Here is a 16,927-nt window from a genome sequence, read left to right on the forward strand (position 1 = left end):
CGTGCGTGACGCGGCCGTTTTCGCGCCACTTTGCCGTGACGCGCGTCGCGCAGTGCACGCCGGGTAGAGGCGTGAAGGCGGCGCCGTCGGCGGCTCTCGCGGTCGTTTAAGAGGTGCGAATTTTACTTTTTTAAATCCAACAAACTCGCCTCTCTACCCACCCCGCATCTATCTCTCCTCGTTTATACGCTTATGTAGAAACAAGGGCGCTCATTAAAACGTCGCGTGGCAATAAACAATGACGAAAAGCGAGGACGAGAACGCCGACGACGGCGGTGTTGGTGGCGGTGGCCGCAATGGCGTGCGGGACAAGTTCGAGGAGCTGTGTCAGGACCTGAACATGGACGAGTCGACGGTGCACGAGGCGTGGGCCGGCTTCGAGAAGATCCGCACCAACTTCACCCTCGAGGTCAGCGGGGGCCGTCAAAGTGAAGGACTCGGGGAGTTTCCCCAACCCACACCCAGGAGATGGCTCCGCGCCTACCGCCCTGAGCGTCGGGGATGCGGGCGAGGGCGGCGTTCCCTGGCGCCCGGGGTTACGGTGGTGGTGGTGTTGGGGGGGCATGGTTAGAGTTGGGGGGCAGGCATGGTTAGAGTTGGTGGGGGCTGTGAGTGGTGGAGGTGATAGTAGGAGTTAGGGGTCGAGTTTGTGAGTGATAGAGATAGTAAGGGATTATGTTTAGGGGTTATGAGTGGTGGTTAGACTTATATGAGTAGTGTTGGGGGCATATGGGTGGAAGTGTAAATTAGGTGAACAGTAGAAACATGTATGGGTTTGTTTATGGGATTGTGCACGTATAAGTATAGGTTATGGGTAGATAAGGAACGGGGGGGGGGCGGTATGGTTTAGGCCAGGGGTCGGCAACCAAAATAACAAGAAGAGCCATTTCTTTCCAATTCGGTACAAAATTCAGTATTTCAAGAGCCGCAATGCATCTGAGTACATACTGTACATACGTACATATCGTCAAGAAGCAGCCCGTAAAGAGCCGCATGCGGCTCCGGAGCCGTAGGTTGCCGACCCCTGGTTTAGGCCGTTAGGGTGTATTTAGGGATAGTATATAGTGTGGATATGGGTTTGGATAAGAGAGATATGGGCAGAGGTGTGGACTCGAGTCATGTGACTTGGACTCGAGTCAGACTCGAGTCATGAATTTGATGACTTGCGACTCGACTTGGACTTGCATAACATTGACTTTGTCCCACCTCTGGATATGGGACATTTGGGATGGGAATTGGCAGGGTTATTGCTTAGGGATATGGGAAGTGGGGTGGCAGGGGTTATGGGTAAGGGGATAAAGACAGCAACTTGGGAAGGGGTGAGGGGATACGAAATGTCGCTGTGTTATTTAATGCCGGGTGTCAAGCTGCCGAATGAGCTCAACCTAAGGAGGGTTGGGGGGACATTCCATATTTCTGTGGCGAGTGTAGTTGATGCAGTGTTTGTGTTATTTACTGCAGGGTGGTGTGCGACCCACTCCGTGGGGAAGCCCTCATCCAGCAGTGGAGTGACTAGGAACACGACGTGTTTTGCCGTCCACTAAGGTTGTGGAGCGTTTTCCTGCTGAATTGAGTGACGGGCCAATTGTCCCCTCTGCTCAGTCCTTCACGCACTGACCACCTCTGTTCAACCAGTGGACACTCCACGTTTGTGTGGCAAGAGCAGTTATTGATTGTGTTACTGCTTATACACGTGTGATTTGCTTGCATTGTGCTGGTAGGTTGTATTACAGTTGCGAGTCTTTAAGTTATAGTACGGTACTTTTATGCAATAAGTTATTTTGTAAAGGCTTTTCATGTTTCCCATGATGCGCTTTTCAGCAGGACTTAATCTGAGTGCTATTTAGACGCTTACATATGTTAAGATGTCAGGGTTTGTACAATAAATGGATGCGCGTAAACCAAAAACATTGTACGCTATCTGGACGTTAGCGTATATGTTTGAAAACTTACATTTGCTACCTCATGCAAGTCAAAATGATTGACGCCTTTAATGCAGGAAAACCCCAAAACTCTGCATAGATAGATTCAGTCATTAGCCCTAGCCTACAACCCATTATATTCCCGTGCAATTAGTCATACATGAAAACTGTTTTCCGCAGATACAAAGTAACTACGTAAATTGGCGAAACATCCCAGTTTAATCTCATTTCAATGAGGAGCAGATCCCTAAATAGTGCAAGCAACGCTGCACTTGGTATCCACGGTAAGTTAATTCAACACTTAATCCGCTGCAGGGTGGGGAGCCCTTTTAAAGAGCCCGGCCCTTTAAAAGTCTGAGCCCCACTCTCGCGTTCATATCAATGGTCAGGACGAGTCTGAACCTGCGGGCCGGGCCTGAAGCCCCACGCCGTTGCCCAGTGACTGCCGAGTCGCGGCTCCACGTGGGGTGCCCTCTATCCATCCACCCCATGGGGCCAGGCAAGAGGCTGCCACCACCACCGTTCTCACCGTCTCATCGTACGCGTTGCTGTGTTGTGGCGGTTGTTTGTAACGCCAGCAAGCCACGTTACCCTACCTCCCTAGCAGCGTCCCTGGAGGAGGGTCACGCTTGAAACCACCACCAAGGTGTTCTAGGCGTGTTATACAGTCCGTGATTTGAGCGACACAAACAAGGCTTGGGGAGGGGGATGTGTGGCATCCCGATTTGACTTCAATCCCCGAAGGCGCCTATCAACACAGCGCATTCAGTGCAATAGTCATCATCATCCGTCATTGTCCATCAGCTGCAGGGCGAAAGCCCTCCCATGTCATCTCTTAAGATGCGGTGCTCCACCTTGCGTCTCACTCCTGCACATGAACCGATCTCAGCTCCAACTCAGCGGTGGTCCTCTGCTTTTGCTGCCATACCTTAATAGCGCTGGGTAATTTACCGTTACGATACCGACCTTCCACGGTAAAATAAAATTGCATTCAATGTCAAACCAACACAAACTGCGAGCAATGCTTTTGTTTGAACAGGGACGTCATAATACTGGCAGGTCAGTTCATTGACCTTTAGCCAGATGGAAAATGGTTTGCAGGATGGAGCTTGGTACCCAATAATGCACTGAATGAAAACAGGAAGGTTGTTTTCAGAATAAAATGTTGAGTTATAACTTAAAGTGAGTGTTATAGCAGAACATTCTTGGTAATAGGTGTACATGTACAGCCCGTTTGATGGCCTGTCCGTGCCATGGAGGCAGTGAGAATCATTTAAACATATTTCCCATTTCGATTTAAAGCTTCTTTCGTGACTGCAGGGATTCATCTTCTTGGTTCTTTCGGTAAAGTCATCACGTAGAATGGAAATAATAAAATAATAAAAATATAACATAAAGACCTGCTCTCCACCTGAGGACGGCTGCTTGCGTTGTGGCCGAAACGTCGTGAGAATTATTTGATTGTTTTATTTTTTTATTTTTTTATTTCCATTCTACGTGACTTTACCGAAAGAACCAAGAAGATATTTCCAATTTGTTATACAATGCGGTTTTGTGAAGGTGGGGAGAATACAGAACAGCGTATTTTGCTGCACTGCCCGCGATGCATTCTGCACCGTTGTTGTGCCTGTTATTCACCCACCTAAGTGCGATCCAGGTTTAAATCTGTTTGATCCAAGGTCTGATGGGATTGGGCACACATTCTGGGTAATTGGTCATCGGGCTAATTGGCATTGAACATCAATTTGGCTTATTAGCCAGAAGGCTCCAATATACCACTCGATGAGATATTATACAGTTTGGTTTTAAACTACAGATGTGACTTGAGTGTATAGTCCCATGTATAGTTTGTTAAAACGGTAATTTTCGCTAATTATGTGATGCTGCATTGGAGATGGTGCATCAGCACAATTAACAAAACAACTCAAAAAGCTCAACAACGATACCTCTTAATTGCAGGTTTTTTGGATTAGATTGGGTAAATATAAATGTGTCATTAAACCTGCCACCACCAATACTATAATTAATGTTTGCCACGTAAACAGGACATGCCAATTCGTTACTAGTACAGCACACTGGTGTGTTGGAGAGCAAATCTACAACATTTACAATCTGAGTATAAAGTTTCGCCAGTAAAAAGCCTACCTGTTAAACGCTACCTTAAATAAAGTAAAAGCATTGGCGAAGTTTCGAGTAATGCCCCCCCTTATAGCACATTAGGAAGCAATTAGGTTCTCCTGCTTTGTTTTATTTTTATATTTAGATTACTTGCAATCAAAAAATACCTGCAACGACTTTCATGTTGTTAAATTAGTGAAGCCATCATTCGTATACAGGTTGGTCTCTTTTGCAAATATGACATTGGCCATGATTTGCATCTTGGTGTTAACCAAAAACCACCAGATTTGTCGGTTAACCAGTGTGCCCACCGGTGAAATGCCTTCACCGCCAGAAAAACGGCAAGTAAAAAAGCATTTCAGCGATAAGGGGAAAAAATGGCCCCTGTTTTCATATCAGGTTGATCATGCTGTCAAGGGGGTGGCTTTGATTGGTCTAAAAAAGTGGAATAATTTATCGATGAAAGCTGCTGTAAAGTTGATGCCATTGGGTTGAGATTGATAACTATAAACTATTGTTTTATGTTCTATTTCAAATTTACGGTTTAGTTCGTGTATTCATATGCGACCGTTTGTGAGCTGCTTTGACTTGACTTTTAACTGCAAATAGAACATGAATACAAGAATAATTTATTTTGTGGTGATGTTTTTATTTCTATTTCGCACGTTTCTGTGTTTCATTGCGTAGGAACCATTACGTTACAGAGGCATTGTATAGGCAGATCTCACTTGGCGCGATCCCATAAAAAACTGATTCATTATGGCGTGCTTTGTCCTGGAGAGCATTTTTACAAAAAACATATACCTACTCTTATCTAACCAATACATTACTTTGGAGTGAGAACAGACAGCAGGACTGGCCGAGGAAACGTACCTGCCCCCACCATTCGCTCAACCCATGAGAGCGACACTCTGAGCCAATGAGTTCCCCACGCCCTGCAATTGGATTATTACGATTCGTCGTCACAATTACATAAAAAATCGCTTTGTTTAGTCAGGTGAGAACTCAAGAGACAAGGATAGAGTTTCAGGGTCCACATAAAAGAAACGTCGCCGCGGACATTTAGAACTGAGGGCATTACTAAGATCATGGAGGTCTTGGAGCTCTTCTCTGAAAATGACCTGGATTGCGAGCGCAACAGGTCCTCAAACCTTGTCTCCCACCCCTGCTTTGTCGTAGAATGCACTCGTGAGTACAGTACATAATAGCGACGTTATAATTAATTATGTTATTAAGTAATGTTTACTATCTATTATTATGAGCGCTGCTTCCGATAGCCATTGAAACCGTTATATTTTGCTCATACGAAATAAATAATTCTGTCCGGAACGCATCCCCATATATGAAACGGTATGATGACCCCTTTTTGTGATGATTTAATCTGCACTCACTTCTCCAGGAATGCATCTTGAGCACTAAGCGAGGTCTGCCTGTATTTGCAAAATGTGAAATTCTGTCTTCATCTATTGTGCAAAATGTATAAGTCTGGGTCAACTCAACTCTAGCCTCAGAGCAATAATGAATGTGAACGTTTGAGTTATGTTGGCATCCTAATAATGGTTAATTCAGTATGCAGTTATTTCCAACCGTCGTATAATGACATTCACATCACATACAGGGCGATGAGCTGCACTGGCTGGCATGCGCGCTGTATGTGGCATGTCGCAAGACGCTCATCCCCACCGTGGGCCGGGGAACGCTTGAGGGAAACTGCGTGTCTCTGACACGCATCCTGCGCTCCTCCAAACTAAGGTACGGGCGGCGTTGAGAGCCAGCATTATGAACTCGAACTCGGTGTTCGTTCATTTTTCACTTCTGTTATGCAGGTTTCTGTGTTTCATTGCATCGGAGCCAATTAAGTCCCCTTTAAGGTTTACATTGCTAACCGTAGAATAAGATCCGTCATTACTCTCATACTGGGCCTGTAGAAACTATTTCTGATGACTATATTTACACCACTCTAGATTCATACAACTACATGTACCACAATGGCAAAACATTTTTTTTTAATCACATTGTGACCCGAATCGTGGTATTTCCTTGAATCATTACATCCCTGTTTTGGACGTATCTCTATTCTCGTGTTTCAGCATGACCATAAGAGTTGCGTAAAATTCTTTGTTGTGTGGGATGTATGAGGGCCTTGTTCAGGGTGTCCCAGTGGCACTGAGGGAGTTTGCTGGCAATACGTCCGGTGTTCAGTGGAGTGCTGCGGTTGATGCTTTTAAATGCTTTTTTTATTATTTTTCCCCCATGGCTCCATGCATGCAAGCGCTGGCATAACCACATTCAAAAACAGTTTTTTACAGTTATAAAACCCAGTTTTTATAGTCAGTTGCTCCTGCTCACAGGGTTAAATTTAAAGTGAAATGTGACCTTAATCTCAACCATTTTCAAACGACCCCTTATCTGGAATGAAGAAGATCCACAGTTGCGTAATGACAGTAACGGAACTCAGCTTTTAATGATTATTTTCTCTGCAAACAAAGTAAACCGTTATACAACCACAGTTGATTTCCCCCTGCGTGGTACTCGTATCATCGACTGGAGAATGATACGCTATGTTGCTCTCAGACTAGTATCTGAAGTTGCAATCTTACAAAATCGATTTGAGGACTTTTCCACATAATTCTCTGGCCATGTAAAATATCTACGTGCAACTTATCATAGGTGATGTTGGTCAGAGAATCGTGGTTATGCAGTCGCGCATGCTTATGGGGCCTGGGAGGTGAAGAAAAAGGCTGAGTCTCAGGTGGGGACGACGCCCAGGTGCCTGGTCCTGCCGCCCCCACCCCACGCCCACTCTGTCCACAGCCTCATCGCCTTCTTTGGCAAGATGAAGAAGTGGGGGGAAATGGCGCAGGTGGGCTCCGATTTCCGCTGTCGCATCGAGCGCTTGGAGAGAAACTTTGCCGTCTCCACTGTCATCTTCAAGAAGCTGGAGCCTATCTTCCTGAGCCTGTTCCGCGACCCACAGGACGAAGCACCACGTCAGCCACGTGGGCGCAAGCAGAGGTTAGCACGGCCATGGCTTTACTTGTTGTGACACTGCTTGTCGTTTTGTGTATATAGGAGAATGCTGCAAAAAATATCACGAAGCTCTTTAACTGTTGGGTGTTTTCTTTGTTGTTCGGGATGATGTCCGACGATTCGCGGTAAAAGCCGAATTTAGGAGCGCTGTACAGCACAACTTTAAAATTCTACAATGTCAAATAGCTCATATTTAGTAGATACATATCTAGATTGTGCATCGGGATGTGCAACTCAAATAGAAAGCTTTGTTAATGAGTATAGATGTAAAGTAACTTTCAAGGTCATAATTATGGATCCCTTGTGACACCATCATTAATCCAATGTCATTGCAAGGATGTAATTTAGCGGCTGTCCATGTTTTAAATGGCTATTGTCACAAACAAAACTTCAACATTTGTGTTGGGAATCCAGAGATATACAACCTTGGTAATTGTTTTGTTTTGGTTACATTTACTAAATTGTATCCTCGGTGTGCTCAATGCACCCAGGTACAGAAATAAGCGTTTTACATTGCGGTATTCATTAAATGTACAGAGCCGCGTATCTTGTTGTGAAGCTACCCAGAATGACCAACACAGGCCTTTACTGAATGACATTTCAGAGTCTGTCACAGACAACCATTCATATGCATTCTCTGCAGTTGTCCAGTGCAGTGCTAAGCTGAAATGAATCTTTTTTGCCAAATTAATAAAACCCTTAAAAAAATATTTACCTTGGTATACAATGATGGCAAGGCTATTGAACTTTAAAGCCGAACTGTATCTCTAATGGAAGCCTGCGATTGGAACCCATAGTTGTTTGCTGACTGCCCACAAGCATTAGCTCTATTAGCCACCTCAAATTCACTTCACAACATCTTAGACCCATAATTTGTTAACTTACTGTCTTATATTTCCATTCAGAGATGCTTTAGTGTCCAAACGCACCAACGATGTCTTTTAATGATGTTTATTTTAACCACAAAACCAATCCCATTGGGGTTTCTTTTAAACATATTGGAATTAACATGAAGACGACTGCCTTTATTTTGTTTCCTTGCATGGTTATGACATTATCAGGGTAATGCATACTGAGAGACAATTTTAACGGTCCGCCAGCTGTATTTGTTCACCTGAGGACGATCGCTTGTGTTGCGATTGAAGCGTCGTGTTTTTAACCTTTTTATTATTTTCTATCTACGTGACTTTACCGAAAGAACCAAAGAATATGAATAAGTTACATAACAGTTACATGTTTAGTTGTCTGTCTTTGAATAGATGTTCTTGGTTGTTTTTCTGTAACAATTACCCATGCAGCTGTATATTGACAAACATTAACAATGTGTTTGCACACTTAGCATCTTAAAAAAAAACTAATCTTAAGGCAAGTCATTTGGGATTGCATCTGTCTGTGCACCTCAAATCTGTTAATTCATAACTCTGTTTCAGACGCTTACCCTGCACTGTCTCGGACCTGTTCAAGTTCTGCTGGACATTATTTGTGCGGACAAAAGGTAGGAATAAGAGACTTGTGATTCCCTCAAACTCAGTGATTGTGTAGTGACATAAGAAGGGAGGGGCTGCTGGGGGCTCTGGGTTCCCGGGCGGGTCCAGACGCTTAAGCCTCTGGGCGCCAGGCGCTGGGTTCCCAGGGGGTCCAGACGCTTAAGCCTCTGGGCGCCAGGCGTTGAGTTCCCAGGCGCTTAATCCCCTTGGCGCCGCCAAAGGGGGGGGCTGTGTGTGCTCTGTGGGAGATCTGGGGGCGCACACGGCCCCACCCCTCGTTGGACTAGGCATTAAAAGGGGAGCTCCCTAGACGATCGGGGCCAGTCGTAGCTCAAGACCCAAGACCCAAGACCAGCGATCTGAAGACCCTGGGATGTTGTGAGAGCCAGTGGTGGGACTCTGGAACTCCCGACTCGACGACCTTGTGAGGGCGAGTTCCAGAGCGTAGCCAGAGTAGAGTACCTAGGCTGTGTACCTAGGCTGTAACAGAGTATCAGGACCGTTGGAGAGTTGGACTGTTGGAGTGTTGTGTTGTAATAAAGAAGTTACCTCTACAAGTGTCTCTGGAACCCGTTACATTTGGCGTCAGAAGTGGCAATGGAGACAAGAAGTAAGCCACGTACCTTCAGTCCTGACGGCGATGTTGAGGAACAAGCAGCGATGGGGCGGCCAACGCCGGCCGACAGCGACGCTGCACCGCTGGCTGAACAGCTGTTTGCTCCGCCGACTATCCCCTCTCCAGCGTCGGGAGCAGCGATGGAGGAGGCGCTGCTTCGCCTCACTGAGCTGCTCCACGCCACCGTCTCCATCCTGGACTACATGCGTCGCTCACAGGCGGAGACAGGAGGGAGAGAGGCGGCGCAGCGGCCGCGCCATCCCGCCGCAGCCGTTCCCGGCACAAATACATCCGGGTGTGTCGTCACTTCTGCCGGGGGAGCAGTTGCCGCTGGGAGTGACATCACTTCTGGGCTCAGCGCTGTGCAACCTAGCAACGCCGCGTCATCAGCGCTGCGTCCCTCACCGCCGGGTGACAGCTGTTTGCAACCTAGCATACCGCGTCATCAGCGCTGCGACCGGACAGTGAGGGCGCCATTCTTACTGTAACCGGCGCCGGGGCCGGCACATCGACCGACACGCTGGTCGCCGCCTTTGCTGCTCTGGCCAAAGGTTGGAGGTCGGGAGACCAGGCCCCTGACATTTCGTACATTTACGCGCTCCGGATTAATGATTTTTTTGTTGACATCTTCGTTGTCGTCGGGGAGACGTGACTGTTGTTGGGTAAACTGTGTGGAGCTTCGCTCGGGAGTGTTGTCAATGTGTGTGCGAAACTTTGCTTGTGATTGTTAACAATTGTATGGTTTGTATTGAGCTTTGTTCGTGATTGTTAATGTATAGCTTGTGCTGTCATTGTTAACGATGTATAGACTGTATGGGGCATTTATCTTGAGATGATGACATGCTGCCAAGGATTTGGAATTGTCAGGCTGGATCTCAAATATCTTGGGGTGCAGATCCTGACCAGGATGGCCCAGCGGGTGTTGCGTGTCTAACACGAGAGTTGTGGTCCCGTCATGCTATGGCTGACGGCTTGACCTGACAGCCCGGAGATAGAGACACTCCGTGGCATGTCTAGCCTAGTGGGCTGTGTGCTCACATGGCTTGGAGAGTGTGGTCCCGTCATGCTATGGCTGACGGCTTGACCTGACAGCCCGGAGATTGAAACACTCCGTGGCATGTCTAGCCTAGTGGGCTGTGTGCTCACATGGCTCGGAGAGTGTGGTCCCGTCATGGAATCGCTGACGGCTTGACCTGACGGCCCGGAGGTTGAGACCCTCCGTGGTGCGTCTGGAGCAATAGGCTCGCCCTGACGGCCCGGAGATTGAAACACTCCGAGGCGTGTTGAAACAGTGGGCTGGAGATTCGTGGTGTTCAGGTGTAGTTGTCCCGTTACGTTGGGACTGTATCCCTCAGTTGTTAGGGTGCATGTTGTGCAGGGAGTGAACGATGCGTCGTCTCAGCTCGGTCGGTACAGCTATATGCTGCGATGCGAGTCTTGGAGAGAGATTGGGTCTCAGCTCGGTCGGTACAGCTATATGCTGCGATGTGAGTCTTGGAGAGAGATTGGGTCTCAGCTCGGTCGGTACAGCTATATGCTGCGATGCGAGTCTTGGAGAGAGATTGGGTTGAAGCCCCCCGATATGGCCGACGTGCGCGGTTTTAAGATGGAGACGCCACGTTGGAAAGGCGGGGGGTGCTAATGGTTGACATGTAATGTCGGTGGTGGTTCTCATTGAGGGCTGCTGGGACGCAAGCACGGGATGCCTTGGGGATGCGGTTCGCGCATGCGGCCACCATTTCTGGGAAGGAGCAGGCAGATTTATTTTCTTTGTGTCATGTAAATTTTATATATATATTTTAAAATGTAGATACTGGAGCAGCCATGAAGTGCGACTTCTTTGCCCAGTACATGGGTCGACCCTGAAGTACGACTTCTCGACCCGGGACGCAGACAGACGTCCGGATTATTGTGTGTAGAGGGATGCTCGACATGTTGGTCTTCGCCTTCTCTCCACCTGACGGATGGGAGACTGGCAGGGTGGTGTGGAACCCTGCCATCCATGCGGTGGTTGTGCATCCAACGCGTCGGAATCTGTATATTTGTTGTTGTTAATTCCCCGTTTTCTATGCGGATCTCGAGGAGGGCTAGGTGTGCCACGGGTCGTTGTTCACGTGTCATTGCTTCACCTTTTTGTTGATTGATGCTTGTATATAGTGTAGAGTTGTACAGGTTGGTTATGGTATTTATGGTTGCTTTCTTGTTCTCTTTTCTTTTCCTGTTGAGGCTCGCGTATTTTTTTTTCTCTCCCTTTCGTTAATTTAAACTTTCTAATTATTGACAGCCGGGACGGCTGGAGGCTACGTAGAGGGGGGTAATGTAGTGACATAAGGGAGGGGCTGCTGGGGGCTCTGTTTTCCCGGGCGGGTCCAGACGCTTAAGCCTCTGGGCGCCAGGCGCTGGGTTCCCAGGGGGTCCAGACGCTTAAGCCTCTGGGCGCCAGGCGTTGAGTTCCCAGGCGCTTAATCCCCTTGGCGCCGCCAAAGGGGGGGGCTGTGTGTGCTCTGTGGGAGATCTGGGGGCGCACACGGCCCCACCCCTCGTTGGACTAGGCATTAAAAGGGGAGCTCCCTAGACGATCGGGGCCAGTCGTAGCTCAAGACCCAAGACCAGCCATCTGAAGACCCTGGGATGTTGTGAGAGCCAGTGGTGGGACTCTGGAACTCCCGACTCGACGACCTTGTGAGGGCGAGTTCCAGAGCGTAGCCAGAGTAGAGTACCTAGGCTGTGTACCTAGGCTGTAACAGAGTATCAGGACCGTTGGAGAGTTGGACTGTTGGAGTGTTGTGTTGTAATAAAGAAGTTACCTCTACAAGTGTCTCCGGAACCCGTTACAATTGTAAGTCTCCCATGCTTTGTACCACGTGGTCGACAAGTGAACAAACAGATTTGTAAGCTGCAGCTTAATTTGGGCGGCAGGGTTGCACAGTGATAACACTTGTGCCTCACAGCGAGAAGTTCCTGAGTTAAATTCCTGCCTCGGGATCCTTCTCTGCGCAGTTTGTGTTTTCTTCCTGTTCTGTCTGGGTTTCTTCTGCGTTTTCCATTTTCATCCCATAGCTAATAAAAACGTACAATGTAACTGATATTGGCACACATTCCAATGCTAAAAATAATTCATTTGTTATGATGTAAGTGGACAAATGAAATCCGACGGAATGGGTTTTTAATTGGATAACCAGAATAATACCGTTAGTAACATTTATTACAGATTATTGATGAATAAATTTCCATACGGCTTCAGATAGTTTTTTCATGAAGTGAAAAGACCTGTTACAACTTCCCGTTACTCCAAGACCTGCTCGACCCTCCACGAACTCGTCTGAGATCCCAAAAACCAATTTGGGATAACGTGAGACACATGGATGAAGCATCAACTGAAGACCGCTGGAAAACACTGGAGATCTGCCAAGGGTCCTAATAAAAGCCTAATTGAGGACCCCAACCCCTGCTCCCAATGGATTTGATCTGCCAAGAAAACTGGTGCACCGCCCACCGCTTCAGGACAGCAACTGGTCGCTGCGCACACTTCTTCCACAAATGGCAAATTTGCGATGACCTCATACTGCAGTGACTGCGGCCACCTGAAACAAACAATTGACCATAACGCGAACAACTGCATACTACACGCACTCTCCGGCGGACGGGACAGTATTAGTCATACTCCTGAAGCTATCATTTGGCTCGTAAACTTCAAACTGGATGGAAAATGTATACATACCTGCGATTTGCCCGAAGATTTTCGTGAAAATGTATTCAACTTTGAGTGTGCATTGGGGGTTATTGAGGTATGATATGATTAGTTTATCAAGACACATAGGGAACAGATTTACTTTCTGGAACTTCCTACAGATGATAGGGCATTGCTTCAAACCCAGGAACGAGCTTGAAAAATTACTGTTTCTGGTGTCTGTTAAGTAGTCTTTTTTTTATCACAAACAATGAAATGTCGTACTAAGATTGTAAATGTTGTGGCTTAGCTCTCCAACACACAGGTGTGCTAGTGATGAATTGGCATGTTCTATTTACGTGACAACGCTTACTAATTGGCTGTGTTGGGTGGTGACGGGTTTAACTACACATATTTTCGCGATTTAACCCAAAAAACCTGTATTTTGGATGATATTGGTGGCCAAAGCCTAAGTGTTAAACTGTCTTAATGCTGTACAAATGAGTCCTTCACTTTATATTAATCCTGTGATTAATGCACAATATGGGTTTTTGTCATCACCATATTTGTACTGTGATTTAATTTCATGCAGTCACTGGTGACATTGCTTAGACCTAATTAGACCGAATTACACTTAAATGGTTTTGTCATTGTTGGATGCCCAGATTCGGGTTAGATGCTCAGTTATAGTGGTTAATTTCTCTCTGACAAAGACGTAGCATTAACTGCATGCCCACTCGTTAGCAACGGGTGCTCAACACTTAAAATATGCGACTGAGGGGAGACAGACCGCTTGCTTACTGTGGTGGTTATTGCTGATATTGGAGCAATGCCTACCGACGCTCGGAGTTGCGGGTAGCGAAGCGCGAGGGGGTCCTGGGAGAGGCGCGAGAGCGTGGTCACAGCCGCTTGGGTGCACCTGGGGGGTTGCGGTCGGTTCATGGGCAAGTCCAGACAGGAAGGGCAGGCAGAGTTGAGCTTGGCTCGGATCCGTAAGACATGTATCAACTTGCCTAGCATTCTGCGACAGCTCCTACTGACTTGATCGTGGTGTTGGTTTCAAATAATTCGGTACATTGGCATGTTTTCAATCGCTATCAATTTAAAGTTGATGTTTGTCTCCGTTAGCTGCCATTAGCCATTGGTAGAAATTCCATATTACCATTCTGGGGGCCAGTCTCTGTAGGAAGATTAACAAAATTTATATATTTACGCGATCTAACCAAAAAAAAACCTCGATTAAGGAAGATTACTGTTGGGTTCCTTCAGTGTGAATATGTGCAGTTTCCACTGATAACCCATAGCTGCCAACAGATTAGCATTGTCCAGTACTGGCAGCAGTGAAATGAGATGAAGTGAAGCTTAGCATTCTGGCTGAGGGGACGTTTCCTTGTGTGAGAAAACGGACCGTTCGCTGTACTTAAATGCTATGCGCCCATGTGAGACTCTGTGCTCTGAGCCAGGCTTGCGCAAGTGGCAGGCCACCGCCCTCAAGCATGCATATTGCATCAGGGTTGAGCAGCTCACATGCCTCTCATGGCCCCTGCCCCACTGGCTTACTCCATTCCATCCGGAACAGAGTTTAAGTTGTCTTTCCAGACTGCTCGTTGAAAGGATTAGTCGACCGAACACTGAGTTGACTGTGTGCTAGTCTGAGAGCTGTAACATAAAGAACATGCTTTTATTAATGTATGCATGTTTCATTGTGTAATATCACACTTTGAAGTATATTCTGTTAAGTTTAATATGAGTCTTGAAGTTAGTATGAATATGCACACGGGCATTTCAAACATGAACAGGATAATCACGTGCTTTAAAGTGAGGAATAGCGAGCAGAGATATGTCCATGTCTACACATGGCCACAACCCCAGCTTTTGTGTGCTTGTCTGTATATCAGTGTGCACGTGTGTAGGATGTGAATGCAGATGCACATCTTTAATTGTCACTGTAAAGGTAAATAATAATAAAAATGTAGTTACATTTCAGAGATGATCGTTTTAAAAATACTGAATTTCAAAGTGCCTCAGCTCATATGTGCATGTGGTTGTATTGATCTTTATTGAGAGCCATGAGCCATTGGTTTAATTTCACATTTATATATCCCACAAATTTGTAATCATCTTCTTGGCCTCTTAGTGATGCATACTCCTAACCGAAATTTAGTAACTGCCTTCCAATTGCAAGTAATGCACTCTAAACCCAGCATAACTTTAATGTGTGAAATTTGGACAAGCATCACTCGTACATGAGAGACTGGGAAACATGTTAACATGCACGGGCAAAGGAAATTCCACGGAGCAAGTGTGGAATGTTTACCTGCTTGTAAGGGTTGGAATCCCCACCACCAATTGCTGGTTGCCTTCTGGGACAAAGGCTGTGGAGAAGCTAACCTCTATGCAGACAGTGCAGCTAATCCTGTTATTCATTCTTTACCCCAACCTTGCATTTTACGCCTGCAGCCAACTTTCCAATGATCAGCGATGATTTGGTAAACTCGTATCACCTCCTGCTGTGCTGCCTGGACCTCATGTATGGAAATGCCCTCCTGAGCTCTCATCGCAAGGATCTTCTCAACCCAAACTTCCAGGGTGAGTGCAGTGGCTCGTTCACAGTAATTGTGATTTACCCAGGAAAGCCTCATTGGGTGTCTGGACTTTTTCAGGAGGTCCCTGCATTGGGATGTTTGGCCAGTTTCCTTATGAGTGATTTGCTTTTGGGTCAAAATAATTGTACACAGGGATAATACATGCATATGGGGGGTAGCAGTCAAAGGGTTCACAAATCCACCTGCTGTACTGCTATCTCCCAGCTACCCCACAACCCACCCAGTTTGAGAGTTAAAAAATGTACATGATCCAACAAACATTGCCTCCAAAGTACTGGGTTACAGACATCTGCTACCACACCCATAAGCAAACATGTTTCATGCTTTTGGAGAGAGGACCGTTGCACCTAGTGATGCATGGTAAGCACTGGACCAGGTATATTATGCATTAATATGCTTTGCAGATGCCGGCAATTGGTTTATGATCAGAAAATATTCCTGAGGATCCTAACACTGTGGCAGCTGAGTCTAGTTGGCCTAAGTCGGGAAAGTTCCTGATATACCTGTGGAGGGAAGAAAACATCGCACAGGTGCATGACATGCACGTTTTTACTTTGTTTTTGCATTCCCGTGATGGAAGCATTTCATATCTAATTCTGGCTGCGGTAGTTGTAGGCATGCAACTTGTTCACAATGTACAGATTTTGTTGCAGGCGAGGGATGTTTAGTATGTCATCAGGTGTATGTGTTTCATTTGGTCACACTTTCGGGGGGTTTTAATTGCTGTTCTGCCAGGAGAAAAAGACAGTGTATGCAATTTGGTGCTCTTAACTTTCAAGCTCCACACAGTGGCTGTGAGTCATTGTACTTAAGTTTAGGGTTATGTGTTTGTGTTGCTGTCTTGTGGTGAAGGCCTTCCGGAAGAATTTGGCAACAAGGACTTCCGTCCGCCAGCGGAGCCCCCGTGCATCATCGACCAGCTGTGCGTGCTGCACGACGGCATCGTACTGGAGGCCAAGGGCATCAAGGAGCACTACTGGAAGCCGTACGTCCGCAAGCTGTTTGAGCGCAAGGTAAACACTTGTACACGTAGCTGTACTCTTCTCAAGTGTGTGCAGAGTGCGTTCATTTAAAAGTCATGCTCATCTATGGATCTGTAATAATGTTGGCAAACGAGTGTTAGAACATCTTGTGGCTTGGCGAAGGATACCTGTGGTTCATTGTCCACTCGGGTAGAAGAATGTGGATGTAGCAGCAATAGCTGTTTAAATGGAATAATTTAAATAAAAAATCCTTTTAAAATGTTGCCTTTATGTTAATATATTTTGGCAAACAGCAATAATGCTTAACACGTGGAGTTTTCCCATCCAATATTATGATTGATAATATATTTTTTGGTTAGGCCATATTGATCAGGCCACATTTCTGTCAAGGCTCTCTTACAACCAACATAGGCCAACCAAATTAAATTGCCACATGTACAAATGTTTAACGAACCAATTGTTTTTGTGTCAGCTCAGTGGAAAGTTGAACTATTT

The 16,927-nt window shown here is 46.4% G+C and overlaps 1 protein-coding gene across 5 annotated transcripts in view; it reads left to right on the top strand.

The window, feature by feature from the left end:
* Positions 1 to 16,927, top strand: part of LOC144936925 (retinoblastoma-like protein 1) — a 35,546-nt gene continuing 18,619 nt past the window's right edge. Inside the window, exons 1-6 of one of the 5 annotated variants that reach the window (XM_078864162.1) lie at positions 1 to 409; positions 5,659 to 5,792; positions 6,810 to 7,055; positions 8,501 to 8,565; positions 15,304 to 15,432; positions 16,302 to 16,462. In XM_078864162.1, coding sequence (XP_078720288.1) covers positions 239 to 409; positions 5,659 to 5,792; positions 6,810 to 7,055; positions 8,501 to 8,565; positions 15,304 to 15,432; positions 16,302 to 16,462 — 906 coding nt within the window. In that variant the 5' untranslated portion in view covers positions 1 to 238. Of the gene's footprint in view, positions 414 to 5,658; positions 5,793 to 6,809; positions 7,056 to 8,500; positions 8,566 to 15,303; positions 15,433 to 16,301; positions 16,463 to 16,927 lie in introns of those variants that run through there. The other 4 variants (XM_078864160.1, XM_078864161.1, XM_078864163.1 and 1 more) reach the window with 4 other exon arrangements.

Source organism: Lampetra fluviatilis, chromosome 17 (assembly GCF_964198595.1).
Source record: "Lampetra fluviatilis chromosome 17, kcLamFluv1.1, whole genome shotgun sequence".
NCBI classification, from domain to species: domain Eukaryota; kingdom Metazoa; phylum Chordata; class Hyperoartia; order Petromyzontiformes; family Petromyzontidae; genus Lampetra; species Lampetra fluviatilis.